Genomic DNA, 26,003 nt, shown 5'->3' on the forward strand with positions numbered 1-26,003 from the left:
TCTCACTGCTAAAAAGCATTAAAATGTTGATAGCTTAACTTTTTTCTTTGCATTGATTTCAGAAAAACTTGTTCAGTTCCTTTGATTTAGTGACATGTACAGGGATCTTGTCTTGGTGACTCAGCATTAGTATCACACACAGACTTGTAGTTGGGGCCCCATAATCAGCTGCCTCGCCTGTATTATCTTCAACATTCACTTCACCCGCTTTGTGCCTCAGTTTCTAGGTATATGAATAGGGAATCATTCTCCCAAATCACAGGATATTTAAATGTGATTAAATGCACAAGTGCTTTTTAAAGAGCTATAACAATAGTTATTATCTTCATTGTTCTTTGCTACAAGATAGTGGTTTCCTCAGGAATAACTGAGAGATGTTCGCATTTTTGTCCATACCAATGGACCAAAAACTGCTGAGCTTTTTCATGTCCACATTCTATGGTCCTGCTCTTTCTCCCGGTGATTAGCTGTCAGCTGATTACAGCGAGGATGACTCACTGTTGCTCCCCTTCTAAGTTGGAGTAATTTTGTAAACAGTTGTCTGCACCAGGCCTTGCAGTATCTATCTTTTGGGAAGCGAATAAACTTCAGGAAATGTGCCCTTTTTGTGTCAGGTGACATTCTTGAACTATGAACTCTACAGGTATTAAAAAGCAGTGAATTAGTGTATTATTTAGTGGTAATAGTTTTCAGATTTACAAAATAAACTAAGTAGCCATAGCTACATAGGTTGTTTTTTATTTTTTTGAGAAAAAAAAAGCAAAATGTAAATTAATCTTTTTGTTATTGTTGTTCAAGTAAGTGGAAACCTATCTGGTTATGCATCTAATACCATTAAGCTGGTGGGTTTTGTTTTTGTTAATGTTGTTGTTAATCCTCACCCGAGATATTTTCCCATTGATTTTTAGGGAGAGTGGAAGGGAGGGCGAGAGACAGAGAGAAACATTGATGTGAGAGAGCCACAACGATTGGTTGCTTCCAATACATGCCCCAGGGGACCAAGTCTACAATGAGGTACGTGCCCTTAACCAGAATCGAACCCAAGATCCTTCAGTCAGCAGGCTGATGCTCTATCCACTGAGCCAAACTGGTTAGAACAAACTGGTGGTTTTTGATTTCTGCATAAAATCTTCTTTATTACATACTAGAGGCATGGTGCATGAAATTTGTGCACTTAGGGGGACGGGTCCCTCAGCTTAGCCTGGGCCCTCCTTCAGTGCGGGATTCCTCAGCAGATGTCTGACTGATGTATTAGGCCTTGGGGGAGTGGGTCTAAGCTGTCAATGGAACATCCTTAGTGTTCCCTCGGAGGCAGGAGAGGCTCCTGCCTTAGCTGCTGCGCATGCCATCTGTGAGCCTGGCTTCTGGCTGAGCTGTTCTCCCTGAGGGAAGCACACTGACCACCAGGGGCAGCTCCTGCTTTGAGCATATGCCCCCTGGTGGTCAGTGCTCATCACAGCAACTGGTTGTTCCACCATTTGGTAGATTTGCTTATTAACCTTTTATTTTATAGGATTACACTGATTTCTCTAAGTACCTCTGGGCATAGAATTCAAAATTTTATGTCAGCTGATGGGTGAACATTTTAAATTATTAAGTGGTGTTGCTACTGGACAGAAAATTTGGGAGCAGTGCAATTGTTCTCATGGCTGTTCCCCTTGGCAAGTTAACTGACCTCTCTTAGCCTTGGTTTCTTTATCTACAAAATGAAGAAAAATATCTTTGCACCTTAGAATTCAGAGAATTCTCTTTTTCCTATTCTTCTTCCCCACACCCAAATTAAAATTTTCTCATTATCCAATGAACATATTCTCATTATTAAAAAACCATAAAGTTGTCAAATAAACAAAAATTATAGAACATCATTAATCCTATACACCCAAACACATTATTGATAACATCTTAAGCATCTATACTTTTAAATAGTATTGACTGCACTTTTTTAGAAAAATGGTATCATTCCATAGGTACTATGTTGTAATGTTTTAAATCCATCCCAGCAACTGAATCTACATTAAATACAACACTCTATGTCAGAGCTTTGCAAAGACTTTTTGTAAAGGACTATAATGTAACCAGCCCCTTATTATTTGATTCTTGGGTTTCCATTGCTTTGATATGACAAACAGCAGTGGTATGAACATCCCTGTGCATACTTATTTGTACATATGACTTCCTTCAGGGTAAATGTTTGAAAATCGTATTTCTGGTCAGAGGGCATTCGTTGATTCATTGACTTATTCACTAACTATCTTTGCAGGGTCAAAGCAGCTACAGTCCAAATGTAAATGAATGTATGTTGGTACACAGTAACAAATGTAAACATTCATTTACATTTGTTACTGTGATTGCAAGCATCTTAAATATTTTTTTTTTAAATTAAGAAGTTTTAAAATATTTTCATATATACCATTTCATGGCAACACTACATCTGCTTTTAGTAGATCAGTTATATTCTTAGAGCACCAGAAATAATTTGATGAAACAATGCCTTGTAGTAATAGCAATCACCATCAGAACATCAAAATGTTACATAACTCAATACTTTTCTATAAAAAGAGTTTTGAAAATGTAAAATTGAAATAGAGAGGCATTTTCTCTTTAAAATACAAACAAATATTAACCAACAGGACATATAACATCTCGTCCATTGTGGCCACTCTTGCACTATCAGAATGCTTTTTAAAACTATTACACACACACACACACACACACACACACACACACACTCTTCAACATAGTTTAAACTTTCTAAATTATAAACTTTTAAGAAGGAACTTCTTTTATAATTTTGACCTTTTAAAAATGTCATTTCACTTACTCAACAAATATTTATTGAGTGCCTATGTCCTCCATGCCAAGCTGCGAGAGGCACTTGGAATATGTAAGTAAACAAGACGGCTGCGGTCAATGACTCATAATAATACTTGTTTTTGAAGTGGAACAGTGGAGAAACATCCACAGAGCAGTATTTTATGATACACTGGAAAGGATGAAGTAATAACTTCCATTTTTCCTCTAAAAACAAAAACCAAAAAACTAAGATGGGTAAAATATTGTTGTGAGTGTCACACGATATGACCAAGCAAATCCTCACTGTCACAATGCCTGACCGTGTGACACTGGCTGCAGCATCAGAGACATGGAGAAAGCAGATTGTGTAAAACTGCAAGGAAGTTATCACGTAGCTGCATTTGAAGATGGTAAATTCAGCTTCAGATAAAGCAGGCTTCCTCCAATATGATCATAAGGTGTACATCTTTTCCTCTGTGACTGGTGGATATCTTATCATTCAGGTGGGAATCACCTTCAGTAGCTGAGAAACTGATCTATTTGATCTGCTTAAAAGAACAAGCCCTAACAGATTGACCCAGATAATAGCACTGTGAGTTTTAAAAAAAGTAAAACTCATGGACAGAGAAAGATAAATACTATATTAAAAAAAGCCTGCTATGCTAAGTGTATGGTTGACCATTCAACCAATTAAAGTGTAGTATGCTAATGATATGTTAAAGCTGCTCACTAAGATGTGCACTGACCACTGTGGGGGCAGACATTTTGACTGGTAGGTTAGCTTGCTGCTGAGATCTGGCAGATTGGGACTGAGTGAGATGGGCTGGCCATGGCCTGGAGCCCTCCCAAGCTCTTGTCCCAGCTGGCCAATCTCCCACGTCCCTCCTTGCCCTGATCATGCACCGGTTGGGTCCCTCAGCCTGGTGTGCATCCTCTTGGAATCCAGGATCCCTCGGGGGATGTTGGAGAGCTGGTTTTAGCCCAATCCCACATGCTTGAGGGATCCCACTGGTGCACGAATTCATGCACTAGGTCTCTAGCACTATATACTATCACATATGTGGAATCTAAAGAAGCTGAACTCATAGAAACAGAGCAGAACAGTAGTTGCCAGGGGCTGAGGTGGGATAGAGGTGTGGGAAATGAGATGTTGATCAAAGGGTACAAACTTCCAGTTATAAAATGAATAAGTTCTGATGATCTAATGTGCAGCAAGCATGGTGGCTAGAATTAACAATACTGTATCACATACGTGAAAGATGCTAAGAGAGATCTTACATGGTCTCACCACAAAATAGAAATAGTAACTCTGTGAGGTGATGGAGGTGTTAACTAATGGTACTGTGGTTATTAACCATAAGTGTATCAAATCACCACCTATTTTATATCTTATAACTCAATTATCTATCTATCTATCTATCTATCTATCTATCTATCTATCATCTATCATCTATCTAAAAGGCTAATAATATGCAAAGTATCCCCTCAGGAGTTTGACCAGGAGAATGGGAGTTCAACTGCTTGCTATGACATGCGCTGACCAACAGGGGGAGGCGTGGAACATGATGGGTGACCAGCAGCAGCTGCGAGGTGATGAGGAAGAGAGGCTGGGATTTGCAGGCGGTGGGAAACCTGATCATCCCTGATCACCAGCCAGGCCTAGGGACCCTACCCATTCATAAATTTTGTGCACCAGGCCTCTCAATAAACCTAAAAATAAAAGTAAGACTCCAAGTTCTGAGGCAAAGCACAGTAGGGGAAACATGGCAGTGCAGGATAAAAGGGAAGTGAACACAGAAGAGTCCACAGTGGCATCCACCATCCATTTGAGGGCCAGTCAGGAGACCCACAGATCAAGGTGCCAAAGAAAAGGACTCAAGTTCTTCTAACACTAAATAAAAGGCAATGCACTAGGTGAATATTTGAGATGAAGACTGAAAATTTCCTCTGTTAACAAAATAGAATGAGAAAGGGTATTGTTCCCTCGCCCCTAATTTTAGTCACTACAGGATAGAACTGTTGAAGACAAATGACTGAGAACCATGAGAAAAAGCAACTACCTTTTTTTTAAGGGCCTGTTATAAGAAAATAAGTTCTGGCCAAGTCCAACATGGATCTTAGATTTTTAGGAAATAAGATTTCAAAAAACCTTTACAATCTTCATTACGTATTAATGATAGAAATTTGTATCACAGATTCTTCAGGGATTATGAGAGGGCTCTTCTATTTGCTTTATCTAACTGGAGTTTCCCATAATGTAAATGCAACACCAAATAGCTTGTGCTGCACTGGAGACAATGCGTGTCAGATGTTAGGGAAGGAGGCTGTTATGATTCCCAATAGAGGAAATGTTTCCCTCAATTCTTACTTAGTGCAGTGGGCGGCAAACTCATTAGTCAACAGAGCCACCTATCAACAGTACAACGATTGAAATTTCTTTTGAGAGCCAAATTTTTAAAACTTAAACTTCTTCTGACACCACGTCTTCAAAACAGACTCTCCCAGGCCGTGGTATTTCCTGGAAGAGCCGCACTCAAGGGGCCAAAGAGCCACATGCTTATCTCAAGCTGAGGTTTGCTGACCACTGGCTCAGTACATTCATGTTTTCCTAAACAATGGTGATCGCCAAATCTGGATGTCTATTTTTTTAGTTTATTTTTAAAAACATGAACCCTGTTGGTTTCAAGAGGTGGGTTTCATGATACTAGTCAGCGGTGGTTCTCAAAGTGTGATTCTCATACCAGCAGCAGCAGCAGCAGCAGCAGCAGGGAACTTGTGAGAAATGTAAATGATCAGGCCCTAACCCAGAGCTGCAGAATCAGAAACCCTGGGAGTGGGAGCCACAGGTCTGTTTTAACAAGGCTTCCTGGGGATTCTGACATACTCCAAAGTTTGAGAAGCACTAAACTTCTCAGAAGGTGGACTCATCAGGTAATTCAAAGAATGGGAACTAAGTGGGTGGGAGACAATGCTTTAATCAAAATATAGTACTTATATATCACAATAGGCATTGTACTGTTCCTGCAGTGAATCAAGCAGAAATCTGTAATAATCTTTACATTTAGCAAACAGCACAAGAGATAGAAAGCCGCTGATGCTGAATTTGCAGTTTAACAGCCAACTCTCCATTTGCTGTGCGCCTGATATTTAAGTGCAAATTGGACAGTCAATTCCTAAATGAATGGCAGTCATGACTGCATAATTTCAGCCTTCTGTGCCTGCCACTGTGGCTTCGGAGCTTATTTTACTGTTAAGTCATGTCTCTAAGTCACTTAATAGCGTTAGAATGGAAAGATATGGTCAAATTTATGAGGCCGAGAAGGAACCTCCTGTGAGTACTTCAGGCCACACTGAGGATTTAATTATTAGTTCACAACACAGCATTTATTAGTCTTGCCTCTCTTCATACAGACTCTGTTACAAATCAGCACACAATAGTATTGAATTTTAAAGGATCATTTACATGTAAAGTAACTCTTGTGTGTTTTTCTTTCTGTGGTAGTTCACACATAAAATAATCCTTCCTGTTTTAGCACAGGACTAATCATACAAGGTTTAAAACACTCAAGAAAAAAATAAAACAACTATTTTCAACAGTGAGAACTCTGCTAACACTGTACATTTGGAATAATAAAATGGACAACATAAAATGAGACGTGGCTTATATTAATAGCGTCAAGACGTTTTGTTAAGAATGAATCATACAATGTCTGGTATTTTGGTTGTCTGAAGCTTGTTCTCCGGTAGACTCATCAAGAAAGGCTCCTGGAAACAATATTCCCTAAGTTCTTACATGCTGGTAATAGTTTGCCCATTTCCTTTATACCTGAAAGTTGGTTTTTCTGGATATAAAAATCCTTGTTTCTCATTCTTGCTACCAGCTGTCATAATTCTCCTTGAGTCTGTCATTAAAATGGGAAATGGGTTTATAGTGGATAGCACTCTACATTCAAGTTTTGGGTAAGGAAGGAGGTAAGACTGTGGCTACTCCATCAGTAAAGAATCAGTGCAGGTTCCTAATTGTTCTGTGTCTACAGCAGTTTATTGTTTTCTTCTCAGTTCTCTACTTCTTAACATCCCTCTTCTAGGGGATCAACTTTCCTACTTCTTTTTCATTCCCAGGTATTTACTATCTGGATAACTTAAGCATGTTAAAGCACAAAGCACAATTCTACATTTCACCAGAAGGAGTCATTGTGTGTATGCCCCAAAATGAGTTAAGAAGTTTTGAGTTACGGGAAGAAAACTTCCCACACCACACTCTTCCTCCAATCTGTAAGATTCTGTGCACTTGATAATCAGTGTATCACAGTTTGAGGATACTGGATTTAGAGGCTTAAAAGATATTTATTTCATATCCCATTATTTTCAATTAAAGAAAAAAAAAAATCTGAAAGTGATAAAATGAATTGCTCAAAGTAACGAAGTGAGTCGGCAACCCAACAGGGTCCCAGAAGGATTCCAGATTCTAAGAGCAGTGCTCTTTCATTCAGTAAGAGTTTATGTTCATTAGGTTGATGTCTCTAATACAGTGAGTAGTTCAAGTAGCCCCCTATTTACAAATGTTTTACCTGTAGGCTCAAAACTTGACAATTTCCCTTAGAAGCACAATTGTGAGTAATAAGAGCCTCAGATCTTTACAGGAAAGTTTATTCCAATGACAGGATCTCGGACAAGGAGCTAATATCTCATAACCGGAGTAGGGCAACGAGGGAGTAAAATGAAACGAGACACTGTTGGCTTTTTTTTTTTTTTTTTTTTTTTTTTTTTTTAATCACATCTAGAGATTCCTTCAAACATTTTTTAAAATTGCATTTCAAAAATATAGAAATTTCTAATACCTGTATACCCATAACCAAGATCTATCAATTCATATCATGGAGTCATAACATCAAATTTGCTTTGATTTTTAAAAAATAAAGTAAAAGAGTGCAGTTTCTAATTATTTTGAGTTTCCGCCACAAAGTGAATCTGTATTTTGATTTGAGAAGCCTCAAGAGTGTCTGGTAGACTGTATGCTTTCCTTACATAGTTACCTCCTTAATCTCTCCAAGTTTTCTTTCTCCCTGGCTCATCACTGAACAGCTTTTCTCTTACTTTCATCTTCCTCAAGCAAGCATGCCTTGCATTTAAAGTTCCATAAAAGATATTTACTGCTGTAACAATAGAAAAAGGTTCTCTGCTATGTCTTCCCTGAATACCTTCTTTTAATTAGAAGAAAGACAAAATCACAGATTGTGCCAACTGCCTCAAAATTCCCGGATTTCCTTCTGTCAGTAATAAAAATAAACTCTATTGAATCTATACACTCATCACGAATAATTCTACTCTTTTGCCTTTTAAATGGTTGGTAACAGAAAATACAAAGAAATTTCCAGTGCACATATTCTTTTTAAAATGTGAAATGCTGTGTGTACTAATTTGTATGACAGTTTGGATTGATTTGTGTGTGTTTAACAAAAGAAATATTGTTTGTATAATTAGCGTTTGTAGTTGGATCTGAGACTGTGTAAGGATTTAGGACCAATCTGTTTACTTAAGCTTTGTTTCAATTCCATATCCATGTGAACAAAGGATATTATTAACATCTAGTAGATGCTGTTGTCATTAACTACTACCTGAAATGGCCATCTACAAATTGGCTGTGAAGAAGGAAATTCAATTATTTCCGAATAAAGGGCATTTTCTTTATGAAGAAATGTTGGGGCGGGGGTGGGGAGATGATTTTCAAGACTTTACACCCAGGTTCCTGTAAGAAACGTTTAAAAGATTTAAATCTAAAGACAGGCTAGAACCAAATCCTGAGTAAGTCTAGGGGCAAAAGTTTGGTAATGACTTTTTTTTTTCTATGTGTATTGCATTTTCCCCTTGATATTTTTCTGATATGACATTACTGGTTCAATAAGAAAAATCTGATATAGAAAAACAAAAAGACAGGGGGAAAGGATCAAAGTAAATACAATTTGTATTTAGAAAAAAAGAGTTTCTATGCAATTATTCTCTATGTTTTCCATAGCTAAAATGGAAAGCAAATAAAATCTATATTTAGGACTAGTTTCCTAGGTAATTATTATCCATGTTTTCTATAGCTGAAGTTATATTATACATGAACATTTGTATCTTGCTTAATTTATGACATCAATACTTGCCCATGCCACTATATAAATGAACAAGAATAAAATGTAATGGTTGCACTATATGCCATTATGTGGGCGCTCCATGATCTGCTCCACCATTCTCTCCTGCTGGGTATTGGCGAAGTCTCCTCTGATTTACTGAGTCTATAAGATATATCCATTAACTTCTTTAGGTATAATGTGATTACATTTTCGATTATTTCTTTTTAATAGATTCCCTAATGTAGAATAGCTGGCGATAAATAAATAACTTTATAAGGATCTTCTTATATACATAGTACTTTTCAGACTACTTGTATCAAATTATATTCCCTTTAGCAATGTCTGAGTAAATTTTTGCCCTACTCTCACCAAATTGGTTATTCACATGGTTATTAGTCTCTGCTAATTTGATAGGGGGAAAAAAGGGAGTGAGAGAAGTCAACGTGTTGGTCTTTTGAGTATTTATAAAGAGTATAAATGACTGTTCTGGATCTCTTTGAACATTTGGGAGGGGGGGTGCATTGAATGGTTAAAACTAGTGGAATATGCAACACAAGGCAGAGGTGAAATGAGTTTGGCAATACAGTATTTGAAAGTATGGGAACTGCTCATATACCTGAGGACTAATTAAATCCATTATTTGAGGTGACATCTTGAAATTCCAAAATGGGACAGACCTCTAGAAATGCTGGGTTACTGGGTCAAACCTTGGTGTAACCTTAGGCGCCCTGGTTTCAGTCTTGTTTTTTGACAGCAATTAAAGACAGGAAAAACAGACCATAAAATGGTGGCTCATTTCAAAGGTTAAAAACTATAAGTAGATACTTTAATCATTTTTACAATTACTTTTATATGACAATAAATTTGAGTTTTCTTTCCTCGTTTTGTCTAAATATAATATAAAAAGCAAATAGGCAACTGGATTCCGATTTTTCCCCTCAGTTAGGCAAAATTTATTAAAGTGCTGTCCACATATGGTAGATTTACAAGCTATTTCTAAGTGCTTTTTGGAATTTTCTAATTACATAAAAGCATTCCAATTGTATTGGTAAACCTTCACAATTTATGTCTGTTAATAAAGCCAAACAATTTTAGTTTCATTGAAGTAACAAGGTATTATTATTTTCCTTCATATTTCTTTATCAGAAATTATGATTCTAAATTGAAAATACTATTCTTTTTTTCCTAAATTGTGTACATCTACATCAGCATTCTCAATTATCATTTTCTTCAATATGCCTTACTTACAAAGAAGTTGAATGTGTACCTTAATCATTGAAGTGTTATACCACAACATAGATATGAATTTTATCAATATTTTGAATTGTACCAGATACACGTGTTTCCCCCAAAATAAGACATCCTTCGAAAATAAGACCTAGCACATGGAAAGATAAGACATCCCCTGAAAATAAGACCTAGCGCAACTTTGGGAGAAAAAATTAATATAAGATACTGTCTTATTTTGGGGGAAACAGGGTACTAACTAAAAAAAAAAAAAAAAAAAAAAAAAAGAAGAAGAAAAAAAAGAAAAAAGAAATGAATGCTAAAATCACATGGAGATATATATATATATATATATATATATATATATATATATATATATTTTATACAAGATTTTTTTCTACATGTTACTCACTGGACAATGAGAAACATTTTATTCTACTGATGAATAGTGTGAGGGAATGAATGATAAAAACATGGAAAATTCAAGGACAACTTTGTCTCTATTTTGGAAAAAAAAAAAGGTATGAATGCAATAAATAAATAATTTCAAGAACAACTTGAATAAAAAGCTGTTACAAATCCACAAATGCTATGAACATATTGGTTTCATTTTCATACCTCAGTTAATCTTTGTTGCTAGAAGTGGAAGATTTCATGGGTTATAGAAGACGGCTGCTAGCTTACTACATGAGGCTTAGATATTGAGCTAAGGAGCAAGTGAAAAAGGAAGGTTGTGGTTCTAATCCAGGTAACTTTCATTTTGGGAATAGCGCGTGGGTAGGATCACGCAGCGGGCAGAAAAGAATCTGACAGTAGTTCGGTGGCTTCCCATGTGTGTCAGGGATCAGCTGCTCAGAGCTGTGGTGGATCCACAACAGGGAGATTATACAACTTCTGTACTGTACATGTGACACACAGCAAACCCTCCAAAAACGGCCCTATTACCTACCATCACCCCTACTGCCCTCGTCCTCCTCCCCCTCTTCTTCATCACAAAGGAAAGACAATCTACTCAGAACTCTCAGGTGCCTATGGCTAGACTGCTATTTCTCCAGATCTTCCATGGTGTCATTTAGACTCTGGCTCCCATTTGATTTAGAGCTGTGGTCGGCAAACTCATTAGTCAACAGAGCCAAATATCAACAGTACAACGATTGAAATTTCTTTTGAGAGCCACATTTTTTAAACAAACTTCTTCTAACGCCACTTCTTCAAAATAGACTCGTCCAGGCCGTGGTATTTTGTGGAAGAGCCACACTCAAGGGGCCAAAGAGCCACGTGTGGCTCACGAGCTGCAATTTGCCCACCACAAATTTAGAGTCCTCAGTATCTCTAAACCCACTTCCAATCACTCTCTATCACATGAGCATATTGCATTTTCTTCACAGCACTTATCACTATCAGAAATTGTCCTGTAAACTTAGCATTTTACCTCATTTTGTGAGATTGGGGACTTTAATTTATCGCTGAATCCTCCAGAGACGAGAACACAATCTGGTACATAATAGTTGCTCAAAATAATCACAGATGGCACATAATATGTGCTGAATAAAGGAGTGAATCATAAGCAACTACTGTATATATGTTAATAGTTGATGACAGACCTTTAAGATCCAAGATAACTAATTCTTCAGAATGAAACCGTGGATTAGTATAATTGTAAGTCTAGGCATAAAGCATTAGATAGCATTAGCAAGTCATAAAGATTAGACAGCAGAAACACACAGATGCTATAGTTGTTATCTGAGTTAACCATTAAGCCTAAATTAAATAGTATGTGTACATAACCTGACTAGAGGAAGCTCATGAGAGAGGACTACAGTAAGAAGGCACTATTTAATCATTACTATACCAAGTCCTATGTAAGAACTGAAACACAGAAGTCAGCAATGATGTATAAATTAGAGCAGTTATCCTTATTATTATCACAGGAACTTTAAAAAATCTGTTAATATCTAACAAATAAGTACATTAAACGAGCAGGACTTATAACACGAAGGTGACAACCTCTTCTGCTTCTCTGGTCTAACCCTAACCTACTTAATGGCAAAAACAAAAACAAAACAAGTGTTTAGAATAAAGAGTGGAAAAAATCTTGTATCTTATGCCTCTACTATTAAAGCTCTTGAATTCGCTCAGTTTTTAGAGGGAATTCTAGAATTAAGCACTACTTGTACTGCTTCAGAGAAATTGGATACTTCAAATTAAAACAAAGATCAATTATTAAGTTACAAACAAACATCACCCTCAAGGCTTGGGTGTTATCATCAATGTAAAAGCATTTTCAGCTAACTTATAAAATAAGCTGTTTGCTTTTTAATGAAGAATTAACGTTGGCACATCAGCAGAGCTTGCTTGGAGAAACACTTCATAATGGAGCAGAAATAGGTTTAGTTACTAGAATGGCTAACCCTAAAATTTGTCAATGAACTATTTTCTAAAATGTTTTAAAGAAAAATACTTTACCCCTAAACCTGTTTGGCTCAGTGGATAGAGCGTTAGCCTGTGGACTGAAAGGTCTCTGGCTCACTTCTAGTCAAGGGCACGTGCCCGGGTTACAGGCTCGATCCCCAATAGGGGGGCATGCAGAAGGCAGCCGATCAATGATTTTTTTCTCATCATTGATATTTCTAGCTCTCTCTTCCTCTCGGAAATCAATAAAAATATATTTAAAAAGAAAAAAGAAATTCTTAAAAAAAAAAACAAAAAAAAACCAGTATAAATCCACATCATAAAAAGTTAACAAGAAAGCCTGTAAGTGAAGTCTTTGGAGGACTTACTTTACAAGGCACCTGCTACACATTGAATGTTTCTGTGTCCCCACCCCCACCACTCATTCACACGTTAACTCCTAATTCTCAATGTTAAGACATTTGGGGCAGGTTCTTTGGACGTGATTAGGTCATGAGGTGGAGGCTTCATGAATGGAATTAGTGCCTTAAAAAGAGACCCCAGAGAATTCCCTCACCCCTTTTATCACACGGAGAAGATCACCGTGTCTGTGAACTAGAAAGTGGGTTCTCACCAGACACTGAGTCTTCTGGCACCATCACCTTGGACTGCTCAGACTCCAGAACATTGAGAAGTAAATGTTGTTTTACATGATCCATCCAGTCTATGGTATTCTGTTACAGCAGCCCGAATGGACTAAGATAGACCTAATTCTTAAACTTTAAAAATTTTAACCACGTATGTATTTATAAATCAAATGAGCTACACCAGGGAAGATTTAATTTTTAAAGTGAATTCAAAACAAATCCATATTTTATCTCACCAGAATCAAACTTACTACATTTATTTACATAAGTTTCATCTAGTTATAGTTTAAAAGAAACAGCTCTGCATAGGTATATTAGTTGCATTAAATCCAGCTAATTAGCTAATATGCATTTTGTTTCCATTTCTAATGCCAGCTCTCATCATCTGAACTAATTTCTTAAGGCGGTAGAGCTGTGAAACAATCTTCTGTTTAAATTCCATGAAGCATAAATACTTTCTTTTTTTGTTTAAGCAGCAACCTTTGTTGAATACATATTTTCATACAGATTGGTAATATCATATAAACAATGATTATATCTTAGCAAATTAAAAATAGGTTCACTGACAGCATTTTTTTAAAGACCAACTTTTACATAGTATTTTTCCAATTAAAATGTATTTCATAATCAGCCATGCTGATAGATTCTGATAAAATCCCTCTTTATGCTACCCTGAATTATGAAATCACTCAAAACTTCCTCATTTGTAAAATGTCTTATTCATACACCCCTTATATAGCCTTACTTTCTAGTCAACTGCTAAAATAACTGCTACTACTCCAATTCTACTTCAGCTGGGCTCCAGGCAATTTAACTAGTGCATTTTCTCTCTAATCTTCACTCAACTGCTTTTTTTTGATACTATCATTTTGTTCATATACTCGTTTTGGATTTCATGGTCTATAATTTCAATAAGATGTTTGCTAAAGGCTAATCCATGCCTTTCTTTGTCACACCTGGCTAGCAAAAAACAATTAAAATCAAACGAACACCTTCCATATGCTTGTATCTGAGCTGCTGAGCTCTAGGACGCAGAAAGAGAAATACCATATACCTGGGAGGACTGATGTCACCTGTCTAGACATTGGCCAGAAACTCTACCCAGTGTCTCTAGCCAGCCCTCTCTAGAATGACAATTTTAAATTCTGCACGCTCGTTTCCAAAGTTTGTTTTCGCCCTCAGTCTCAGCAGACAGATATCCTAGCTTTTCTTTCTTTGTGTGGTTAACAGGCCACACGATAGTAACTGTCTCATATTTTTGACACCCCATCTAATTAGTTGCTGACACGCATCCCCATCTTGCCTCCATTCTCTCAGGCTGCAATGGGAGAAGGACCTCTCTGTCCCTAATGCCCTCTGTACTCTGAGTCCACCCTCCCCCACCTTCTCAAAGACCGCCTCCTCTTCAATCACGCACAACTGGAATTCTGTGCTGTTCCTCTACCTCAAGCACTCATACTGCTCCATCCCACAGACACGTTTCAGTCCTTACACAACTTGCCCTGCAGCAGCCTTTGACACAAGTGAATACTTCCTCATTTTTCAAAATATCATTTCCCCTTGTTTTCTATGATAATCACATTCTACTGGTTTTCCTCCTATTTCTGGGACCACCACTTCTAGTCTCCTTTTCTAGCTCTTTCATCTCATGAGTGCTTAAATGTTAAATCCTCTTTTCTCAGTCTACACAACCTCTGGGCAACTCCATTCCCTTCAATAATCATTTAGCTCCTGAGTCAGGCCTGTGGCCTACTACATCTACTTGAAGATCCTTGATGTCTAGCTGCTACTTGGTGTCTTGAGCCAGAATGTCCCCTTTTGAAGCCCACCTCTGCCTCCTCCATGTCCTTGGCTTAACTTTCGGTGCTGCTTCTTTCTCTATCAAATGAGGATAAAAATTTCATTTTTTGAAATTTTACTTAATTTTATTTTCTGTTAATCCTCACCTGAGGATATTTTCCATTGACTTTTTTAGAGAGGCTGGAAGAGAGGGGGAGAGACACAGAGAGAGAAACATCAATGTGAGAGAGACACATTGATTGGTTCCCTCCTGCACGCATTCTTGACTGGGCTAGGGATAGAGCTTGCAACTGAGGTGGGTGCCCTTGACCAGAATGGAACCTGCAATCCTTCAATCTGCAGGACTATGCTCTATCCATTGAATTAAACCAGCTAGGACTCTCCTGCTTTACAGGGCTGAGTTGAAATCTAAAGAATTAATATATTTGTTCGTTATTTCTGCAGCACCAGTGCAGTGCCACAAAGCATCTGCTGATTCACTAAATAAATGTACTTACCAGATGGTAAATTATCACAATTCTGAGGAATTTTCTACCAGCCCTATTAAATTTGAAATTCCTTGTTATAGGCACCTCATGGTGCCCTTCTAAAGGACATCACAATTTGAAAGAAAAAGAATTACATAGGAATAGTCCTGGAAAAATACAACTTCTGTTTAAAATACACACGAATTCTAGTATTGTAAGTCCACATCAATATGATTCAGACAATAGAAACAATATGAAGTATTGGTTTTAACAGACATTGTGAATTATTAAATGATTTAATATTACCTTAAATACAAGCTTATGACCTCATCTCTTTCATTAGGCTTTTATAAAATGAGAAGTGCCTGACTAGGGAACACTTAGATAAAAGGAGAAAGTGGTTGAAGGAAAAGCACCAAGTCCTCAATGTCCGGTCAACATAGGAGTTGCCACCAAAAGCAATGATTAGCCCTCACACCAGACAACTGCAGTGGTGTGACAGGCATCCCTTTTTTATAGGATCATTTATGTCTGTTTCTCAACTTCTTACTGACATTTGGAAAGTTAGGGGAGGAGCCTAGAGTAGAAGGTATTTCTTAGAGAAGCAGAAGTTTGTCAACAAGTGCTGGAGCAGTAACTTTTTACTTGAGAAGTTAGTAAAGATGAGTATTTCTATCCCAAAGCAAGACTCCACTTATTTCCTTGCTTACAAAGGCTGGAAGTTTCTTTCCTAGTCATTGCAGTCTGATTCCAGCTTGGGGACCCTTGCAGAAGTCCCTCTGCTCTCACAAATTCCTATCTTCTGCTACTCCTTGTTTAAGTGGCCACTCTCTGGCAGTCACTAATTGTCTTTCCTGGGCTTATGGTGCCAATGCTGCATCCTCTTCCCCAGTTAAGGTGGCCGTGTGACTTGCTCTGGCCAATGAGGTGCGAGCTTTCAGATAGATGCAATAAAAGTCAGTGTGTGATTTTCCAGATTCTCTTTTGCCACTTCCCTTCCCCTAATCCGCTAAGTCCCGCCTTGGCAAAATGACCTAGATGACAGCTTGCTCCATCAATTGGGGCTCTGGAGGGAGGATGATGAGAAACATAGCCGTGAGCAAATCATATAGTGGGGAGAGCAGGACAAGTAGTGTACAGAGCATATTGTCTTACAGGACTGAGATTTTGAGGTTGTTACTTCATCAAAAGTTAGATCTATTCTTATTGATGGGAATTGTAGTCTGCCTATTGTGGGTAAGATATCATGGTAACTAAACAGGTTACAAATATCTGATTAAGAAACAGGTTATTTTATTTTTTATTTTTTACTTTCTCTTTCCTTTATGTCTATCATGTCGATCAATTGGATGAGAAGCTAGATAGTTTCTGCCATTTATCCATTAGCATAAATAAGTTTAGGAGCTGAAATTATTAGCAAACTGTAGAAAAGCTTTCATGAGGTAAAGTTCTTACAGCTGATGAAACTTTGTTCTTTTGTAGACAATTAAAATACAGAATATGTAAAACAGAGAGAGAGACATATAGCAAAACTCAGTAAAGGAGTAAGTATGATTTCTATGATTCACTCTGGGACAAAAAAATGTTAATAATTTCAACGTATATTATTCTAGAAACATTTCCATATGCTCTAGATCCCTTTTAAAGCACAAATAAACTTCAAATCATAATAAAATACTCAATATTCAACAGTTGTAACTCATGAAAACATGGTAATTTAATTACACGTATAAGCAAAATTACTGTTCTCTATTATGTTTTACTAAAGTAAACCCTTTAAAATGAAAATATTAGTTATCACATATCATATTCTTTCTTTCATTAAAATTCAATAATGAATGTTAAATAGTAGGGTAATGAAGTCTACATAAGGATCAAAACCTTTAAAAAACAATAAGGATAAACACATTAGCACACAATAACAAGGAAACAATCAATAATTACCACTTTACGGATATGATTAACACTGTTCCTTTCCAGAAAATTACATAAATATGTCAGCAAATGCAGTTTCAGCTGGATAGCTTCCACAAATGAAAGCAAACATATGCCCTCTCATACTTACCTTTTCTAATTTCTTCTTAGGTTTAAAACTTCAGAAAATGTTCTAATTAAACGTCAATTCTACTTAAAGGGCCCACAATAAATGACCTACCATATTTAGTGATGGTTAAAATTTAGATATGAACTCTAGTTCACTGGTTTTCAAATCCCTTCCTCTTTAGAGAACCACCATGTACAGAACAGATAAACAGGAAGCTGTTCTGTGGGGCTGGGGGAGGTGGGGCTGGGGGGGAGAGAGTGGAGTTGTAGGAGCTTATATGAGAGGCTTGAGATTGGGCATGTTTTCAGTCCCCTTATTGCATTCTTTGCCTCCCAACAATCTCAAGCCTTCGGGGCCAGTTGCTTCTTTCTGTCATCAATGTACAGATTTTACTTTAAAAAACTACTGGAAGAATTTTTTATTGGAGTTCACAGAAATCCTACTAGAGGATAGTCAACAAACACTAAATATTTTTTCTAGGGTTAAGCACACAGTGCTAAGCAAAGGGATATAATAATAGCAGAAACTTCATCCTTATTTTTCAGTTGCTCAATTTCTACTGGGAAAAGGGGAGCAAGGGTGTAGAAGAGTCACAGGTCCATAAACAACCAAGTGTCATAGCAGCGTAAGCAGAGAGTGCAGGGAAGCGCCTGTCCCCTCCAGGTAGGGGGTGTGGGAGGTGGCTTGAGCAGTGCAATCAGGGAGGGCTTCACAGAGGGGCAATGTCTAGGTTGGGGGGAAGTGGAAGGAACAGGGTGTAGGCAGAGGCAAAGCACACCTTTGTGCCTAGGGTATTTTTTTTTGGGGGGGGCGGGGGGGACAGCCCATTGTAGTTAGAGAGGCAAGTGCCCGAGGGGAGTAATGAAGGCAACAGTAGGCTGAGGTCAGATTTATAAAGGTTATGTTGGCCAAATGGAAAAGTCAACTTTTAAGACCTAAGGAGCAGGGGAGGTTTAGAGAAGGGCTGTGTGACACGAGATCTTGTCTCTATTGAGGGTGGAAGTGCAGAACTGGCGGAAGAAGTCAGATGCTGAAGCTATGGAAGGCCAGTTCAGAGGGACATCTCGAAGTCTGTTTTCTGCCTGCTTATTGTCCTGCCAGACCCAAAGCAACACGGCCAAACCAAACCACAAATCTTTCCTTCTTACAGGTCGGTTAAAGTTCCCCAGTTAGGGTGTCTACTCTCTAAGGGAGAAGCTCCACAGGGCAGGAGTCAAGGAGCTTTTGTTTCTAGGTAATCTCAAGGCAAAGAACAGTGCCCAGTGTGCGGTGGGAGTGCAATCAACCCCGAGGGAAGAGATGCGTGACTTCTCCCCGGTGGTGCCTGTGCTTTGCGTGCCTCGCTGCCCTAGCTGGCCATCACCATTCCAGCATTCCTCTTTGCTCAAGCTGTTGGGCTGAAAACACAGACCAGCGAGGGCCTTCCTGCAGAGAGCGCCACTCACACGTGCCCTTTGCAAATGCCTCCACCGCTCAACAGATGAATAAGGTGGTTCTTCCTGTGACCAAGTTCTTTGCCGGGAAAATATTCTCAGGAAGAATGTTAACGAGGAGGGAAAAAACGCTTTATCAGCCCAGCCATTTTCTCATTTTACAATCTACTTAAGTCCTGATGTTTATGATGTCCTTTTTTCCTAATTAAAAAAATATAGGCTTCGTTATTCATACAGTAATTTTTTCATAATGTAGATATTTAGAGTTACGTATTTAGAACAAAGTACACTTTTGCTTTCCTCATAATTTAAAGTGATGCTTATACATGAGTTGCTTGTTAGGTAGTCTATTTTAATATTGTAAGAATAGATCGATCTAGGCACAAATGGCAGAGGAGGGGTGGGATTAGAGAGCAACCAAAGGATTTATATGCATGCATATTAGCATAACCAATGGACACAGACACTGGGGTGGTGGGGGCTTGCTCGGGTTGGGAAGGGATGGGGGAGGGAGTCAACTGGAGAAAAAGGAGACATATAAAACTTTAGACAATAAAAAAATATGCCGAAACCGGTTTGGCTCAGTGGATAGAGCGTCGGCCTGCGGACTGAAAAGTCCCAGGTTCGATTCAGGTCAAGGGCATGTGTCTTGGTTGCAGGCACATCTCCAATGGGGGGTGTGCAAGAGGTGGCTGATCAATGTTTCTCTCTAATTGATGTTTCTAACTCTCTATCCCTCTCTCTTCCTCTCTGTAAAAAATCAATAAAATATATTTAAAAAAATAAAAAAATATATTGTACAGGGGTGGACAAAAGAAGGCTTACAATTGTAATGTGAAACACCGAGTTAATAAAGCTCTTGTCATAATCTTAACTTACTTTTGCCCACCCCTGTATACTCGTTCTCTGTTTTTGGCTCCCAAACATTTATTTTCTCCACTCTTCTGATAGGGCATCAGTTTGCTGTTCATACTTCCTTATCCCTTGTCCTCACAGGATACTGAAATCGAATTCTCCGGAAGACTGCTTCTATCACACCCTGTTTCATTCCCCAATATCCCCAAGGAACCACATGTAATGGAAACTGCCAATTGACCTCTTTCTCCTGTGACTTTGTTTTTTTGACAAGAGCATAAAAATAGTGCATGTTTATTTACTCTAGGTTGTCCCAGAGTGATTGTCAAACAAAAGAGATACTCTATGGCAACTTGAGACTGTTAGTTCCAACCTGTTCTTCAGCCTTCTCTCTGATTCTGTGGGGTCACTATGTCCTATAAAATTCACTTTCTGCTCCGCATAGCCATTGGTTTCTGTGGTAATACAGATAATAATATGTGGGATATTCATACACACTATTTCCTACATGTATCATCTTCTCTTACAATGTCTTGTTTTGCATTTGCCAATTTCCAATATTATTTGCTGCGGTTGCTCTTTTTATTTTTTAATATATTTTTATTGATTTCAGAGAGAAAGGGAGAGGAAAAGAGAGATAGAAACATCAATGATGAGAAAGAATCATTGATTAGCTGCCTCCTGCACGCCCCACACTGGGGATCAAGCCTGCAACTTGGGCCTGTGCCCTGACTGGGAATCTAACCATGACCTCTTGGTTCATAGGTCGATGCAACCACTTGAGCTACACTGGCCAGGCTGCTTTGGTTACTCTTATTCTACAATGCTGTTTTCCAAAATTTGTTCTGGGAAATAGTATTTGTAACTTAGTGTTGGAAAATGTTACATAAAAAAAGGAGAAGGGTGGTTATAGTTAAATAAGTATGGAAAAATAATACATTTTAATTTGTTTTTCTGTGCATTGTGAATTTCTAAATAAAATTACAGGATGTAGCTTTTTCTGACTTATTTTTACAGGCAGGTTTGTCCTGCCATATCTAAAGAAATCAGTGGTGTGTAGAACATATTCCAGATGCTGCTGTTACTGTCCAATGAGGACTTACAATTCCCTTGAGCTCATAATAGAGCAATGCTATTTATTTTACTTATCTTTCATACTGATCATTCCTACTTAGTATTCATCTGATCTCTATCCTGTCCGTTTGCAGTGCTTCTGTTGTTTGCATTTCTTATACAGACTTTGAAAATTTTGTGGTTTGACTTTTTCCCCCAGTAGTATTAGATATTTTAACTGAGCTAGGGTGTTTAAAGTTTCTGAATATGTCCTTGAAGTAAAAGTTTATTATAGGTACTAAATTTCCTATTGTTCTTATGACAGGCTTAAAGTTTCATTGGCATTCCTGATTATTGTTCAGTGTTTATAATTGTAGGCACATAACACAACTCAGTGGTACTTCCTCTTCTATGTTTGCAATATAAATTCAGAAATTTTGAGTTTATAACAATGGGGGCCTACCGGTATATACTTCTGATGATGATTTATGTAATATGCATATATATAAAAATAAATATGTGTACAAAATTAAATCACTGTTACAAGTGAAAAAAGTATCCTAATTAAACATGATGCATATTTAGTAGAAACCATTTAGTTGTTTCTCTTTGTACACCTAATTTTTCTATTTGAGCTCCGATATATTTCAGCTCACCTCCACATAAATGATGAAGAAAGTTAAAACTAAGGTCACCCTAAGTATGCCATGTGAAAAACAATGAGAACACCCAGGCAGTAGATACTCAAAGACATGTATTCCAAAAGCAGAAATCTGTTAACTAATATAAAACCGGGTAATTTTAAGTTTGACATTTTAAAAGCATGATTCCCTGGCTTAATGCTCAGAAAAGTCTAAACCAAACTGGACAAGTAAAATTATTGGGGGCTGGCAAAAGAGAGGAGGCCTAGCGTACCAGAGGGTCTCTTTGTCACTGAGAAGGTGATAAAGTCCACAATGAAGAACAGACCTTGAGATGTAAGCAGGGCAGAAGAGAGAGAACTCATGGACATGGCCAACAGTGTGGTGATGGCAGGGGAGGGGCAGGTGGAGGTGGAAGAGGACATAGAGGGGATAAATGATGATGGAGAAAATGAAGGCTGTAAAGAGGAAAAATAGGGGAACACAGAAGCCATCAATAACACTTTGAAAAGCTCCATGGTGGAATAAAATCTAAAGAGAGAAAATGTTAAGATTGTGTGGGCTGTTTTATTATGGCGAAGAATCTGAGAGCTAGGACAATGTTAAAGCAGTTTTTCTTGTTAAACATTTATTGCTCTGCTTAATCTGTGTGAAGGAGCATCAAAATACATGAAATACCACCCCAGGTAAGATCCACTCTTCCTCCAGCTGGAACGCTGGGGCCAACACACATCTGAGTGACGTGCTTGCAACTGAAATCCATGACTGCATTTCCTTGACCCGAGCTCTTAAGTCAACATCAAAGGTGAGGCCCACGTTCAAAGCCTTTCAAGAAAATCTGTGTTCTTTATCTATCAACAAAAGGCAGCTAAATAAAAACTCCTGCTTTGCACCGAGCTGCAGATACGGAGTTAACTCACCCAGGAAGAGCACCGAAGCACTCCGTGCTGGGCCACTGGCCTGCAGGACCCTCCCTGGAAAGCTGAGCACCTCACTCGCCTCCTCAGTTTCTTAAATACGGTACTCTTTATACTTTACTTGCCAAGCTTTTTTCATTTCAAAATGTTTTTATTAAGCTGACATTAAACGAATGTTAAAATGTTAAAGAAAAAAAAAATTCACCCATAAGCCTGCCACTGCACTAAACCTCTTTATTTTGTCCACAGACACATATAATTTGTAGTGATAATCACATTATATGTAACATAATGGAGCCAGATTTTTAAAGGCAATGCGTACCATTTCCTGACATGTTCTGCCAAACTTTCCCAGTGTGCTCATTTAAATGAGTGCATATTATGTGAAATTCAGTGTATGCTAGAGGTCCATAAGAATAAGAATATTCAGTGGGTATCCCCTAAATATATACTCCCCAGAGCTTATTTTATCCTAAAATTGTAACTTTAAGACACTCAGTAATTCCCATCTGTGTGCCACTTTTCATTACCTCTTCTCCAGACAGATAGTAGGCCGAGAGTAGTCCACCAACAAAGCGTATATTAACTTCAAAAACAGAAACTTCAGCATTCTGTAGAAACAAAATAAAGGGGGTGCATATATAAACAACAGTATACAATTGAGAAAAATACTGTGAGAAATGCACTAATCTTTTAAATTTTATTCAAATCATATATGCTTGCCCAGATATATTTTTTATATATATATATATATAGAAGCCTAAGTGGCCATTATGACCGAACAACCAGAACAACCAGTCCACCAGCCGCTATGACACACACTGACTACCAGGGAACAGACGCTCAACACAGGAGCTTCCCCCTGGTGGTCAGTGCACTCTCATAGCCAACCTCCTATGGCCCCTCCCTCCCCCCAGCCAGCCAACCTTCTGCGGCCCCCCCCCCACACACACACACCAGCCTGCTAATCTCCCAGGGTCCCTCCCACAGACCAATTGGCCTCCAATAGGCCTGGATTACTGACGAGGCTGAGGGAACCTAACCCATGCATAAATTCACGCACTGAGACTTTAGATTATATATAATAGGGGGAAATCCTCTCAAAATACATAGAATAATTTTGACTCAAAATCTCAATTATAAAAAACTAGAGGCCCAGTGCACAAAATTTGTGCACTTGAGCAGGGGGCCTTCCGCCTGGCCTGTGCCTTCACACAGTCCAGGAGCCCTCAGGGGAAGTCTGACTGCCCACTACTGCATCTGTGTTCATCAGCAGTGAGCCCAGCTTCTGGATGAGTGGTGCTTCCCCTAATGGAGCACACTGACCATCATAGGGCAACTCCTGTGTTGAGCATCTGCCCCCTGGTGGTCAGTGTACATCAGAGTGACCGGTTGTTTCACTGTTTGGTTGATTTGCCTATTAGCCTTTTATTATATAGGATTATGATATATTATTTCCTCCCTCTATTCAACAGCATTTACAATGCTCAGTGTTCTCTATTTGTGCAGATGCACTAGGGCCAGGTCATTCTGTTGTTCTATTCTGTGTTCTCTTTTATTCATTAGATTTTTCTTCCTGCAAGGCCATTTGGACTCACACCTTGCCTGGCAATTCACCATTATTCTAGAATCCTTCTCGCACCGTGTTAAAGTAGCACAGCGAGAATGCAAAATAGATTTTAGGCTGGGGGACCTGGGTCTAGTGCTGCTTCCCAACTGTCTGCCTGCAGCCTAAAAGGGTCAGCCCCTGAGAAGAAATTTAGTCTTTGCATGAAGGAGATGATAATCATATGCATGCTGCTGAAATTGCTCTTGTTTATATATTAATAGCAGCTTGTTATTATTATTATTATTATTATTATTATTATTTACACTACACCAGATTCTGTGCTAATCTCTTTGCATGGACTATGTCTTTTAAGCCTTACACCAACCCTCTGAAATAACTGCTATCTTTATGTCCATTTTACAAATGGAGATACTGAGATTTATAATGGTCACTTTGACTCTCAGGTCAGACAACTAATAAGTAACTGAATCAGGGTTTGAACTCAAGTACTAAATTCTTGGTCCAGGGCTCTGCTACCAATATCACCTAACATGAGAATGCACCAAGTCTCTTTATTAACAGTCATTTCATTGTGGCAACAGTCATTATTGCCAATACTTTCATTATTTTATGATACTTCACTACTAAATGGATTTGTCTTACATTCTGTTACTAGATAATTTAATAAAACTAACCTACAATAGATGCATGATACACTCTAAGCTTTAGTTAGCTTCTTTTTATATTCTCTTGGCCTACTCCGTAATTGTTCACTTCTGCCTAACATCAAACCATTTACAGATAATCATGGGGGAGAAGAGCCAATTGTAATATATGGCATAAATATCTGGCAGATAAACTTAGTCAAAATCATCTGAGATTTTATTTCCTTTCACAAACATTTATTAACCAACTTCTATGTTCTAAGAATATGGGAATGAAGACTGACAGGTCCTCAAACTCATGAAGTCTGAATGATAATGAAAGAAAGAGTTCCAGAGGAAAAAAGGAGGTATATTTTCATTTAATTCCCAAACGATCTCTGAAAAGGTATAAGGACCTAACAATTAAAGCTTAGTAACTGTTTAAGTTAAAATTTTTTCCCCAAAAAATTTCCTATAAAAAGATTATTAAAACTACTCAGGAGAAAGAATTATTGGGCCAGAGTTAAGCAAACATATCATAAAGCAATCTGTGATGAGTTGTTTAGCTGTATTTCATAATTTGTAACATGTCGAATATAATTTGATTAAAAGTAAATAGGTGCAATTTATCCATGGTATATGACACTGAGTGAATTTATGTAAATATTCGTAAAAGTTTTAGTATTCCACAAAATTATTGATAAGAAAAAGGAAATCCATTAATTTGTTTTGGATCACACAGGTGTATTTTGTATATCTAAGGGTCATAATCTATATACATACATATATATATACATATATATATATATATATATATATATATATAAAAGCAGGTGTATTTTGTATGTCTAAGGGTCATAATCTATATACATATATATATATATATATATATATATATATATATATATATATATATATAAAAGCCTAAGGGACTGTTTGACTGGTAGTTATGATGCACACTGACCACCAGGGGGCTCAATGCATAGGCATGGAAACATGAAACAGACTAATGAATCTCAGAGGGAAGAGGGTAAGGAGGAGGGCGGGAAGAGAATAAATAAGGATCTTATATGCATACTAGAGGCCTGGTGCATGGATTTGTGCACCAGTGGGGTCTGTTGGCTGGCCTGTGCCCTCTCTTAGGGACCCCTTGGAGGATGTTAGGCTGCTGGTGTCTAATAATAAAACCTAATGACTCTAAATCCTCAAATTGTATCACTTTCAATTTGTAATCGTGTTCTTCAGTTTTAAACCTGAGAACAGTCCTCCATATTTCTGCCTATTGAAGCCTGTTAAGATGATTTCTATATTCTTACTCTGGTTATTGGCTCATTAGACATGTCTTCTCTCTTCCTCCTATAAAAATTTTAGATAATTAGGACCTTTATAGAGACATCTGATAAGAATTATTGCGACTGAGCCA

The 26,003-nt window shown here is 37.9% G+C and overlaps 1 protein-coding gene across 2 annotated transcripts in view; it reads right to left on the reverse strand.

The window, feature by feature from the left end:
* MAN1A1 (mannosidase alpha class 1A member 1) overlaps positions 1-26,003 on the reverse strand; it is a 142,828-nt gene that overhangs the window by 65,540 nt on the left and 51,285 nt on the right. For both annotated transcript variants that reach the window (XM_036413235.2, XM_045573274.1), the window contains one exon: positions 22,918-22,998. In XM_036413235.2, the coding sequence (XP_036269128.1) occupies positions 22,918-22,998 (81 nt within the window). The remainder of the gene's footprint in view (positions 1-22,917; positions 22,999-26,003) is intronic.

This window comes from Pipistrellus kuhlii, unplaced genomic scaffold, assembly GCF_014108245.1.
Source record: "Pipistrellus kuhlii isolate mPipKuh1 unplaced genomic scaffold, mPipKuh1.p scaffold_m20_p_5, whole genome shotgun sequence".
NCBI lineage: Eukaryota > Metazoa > Chordata > Mammalia > Chiroptera > Vespertilionidae > Pipistrellus > Pipistrellus kuhlii.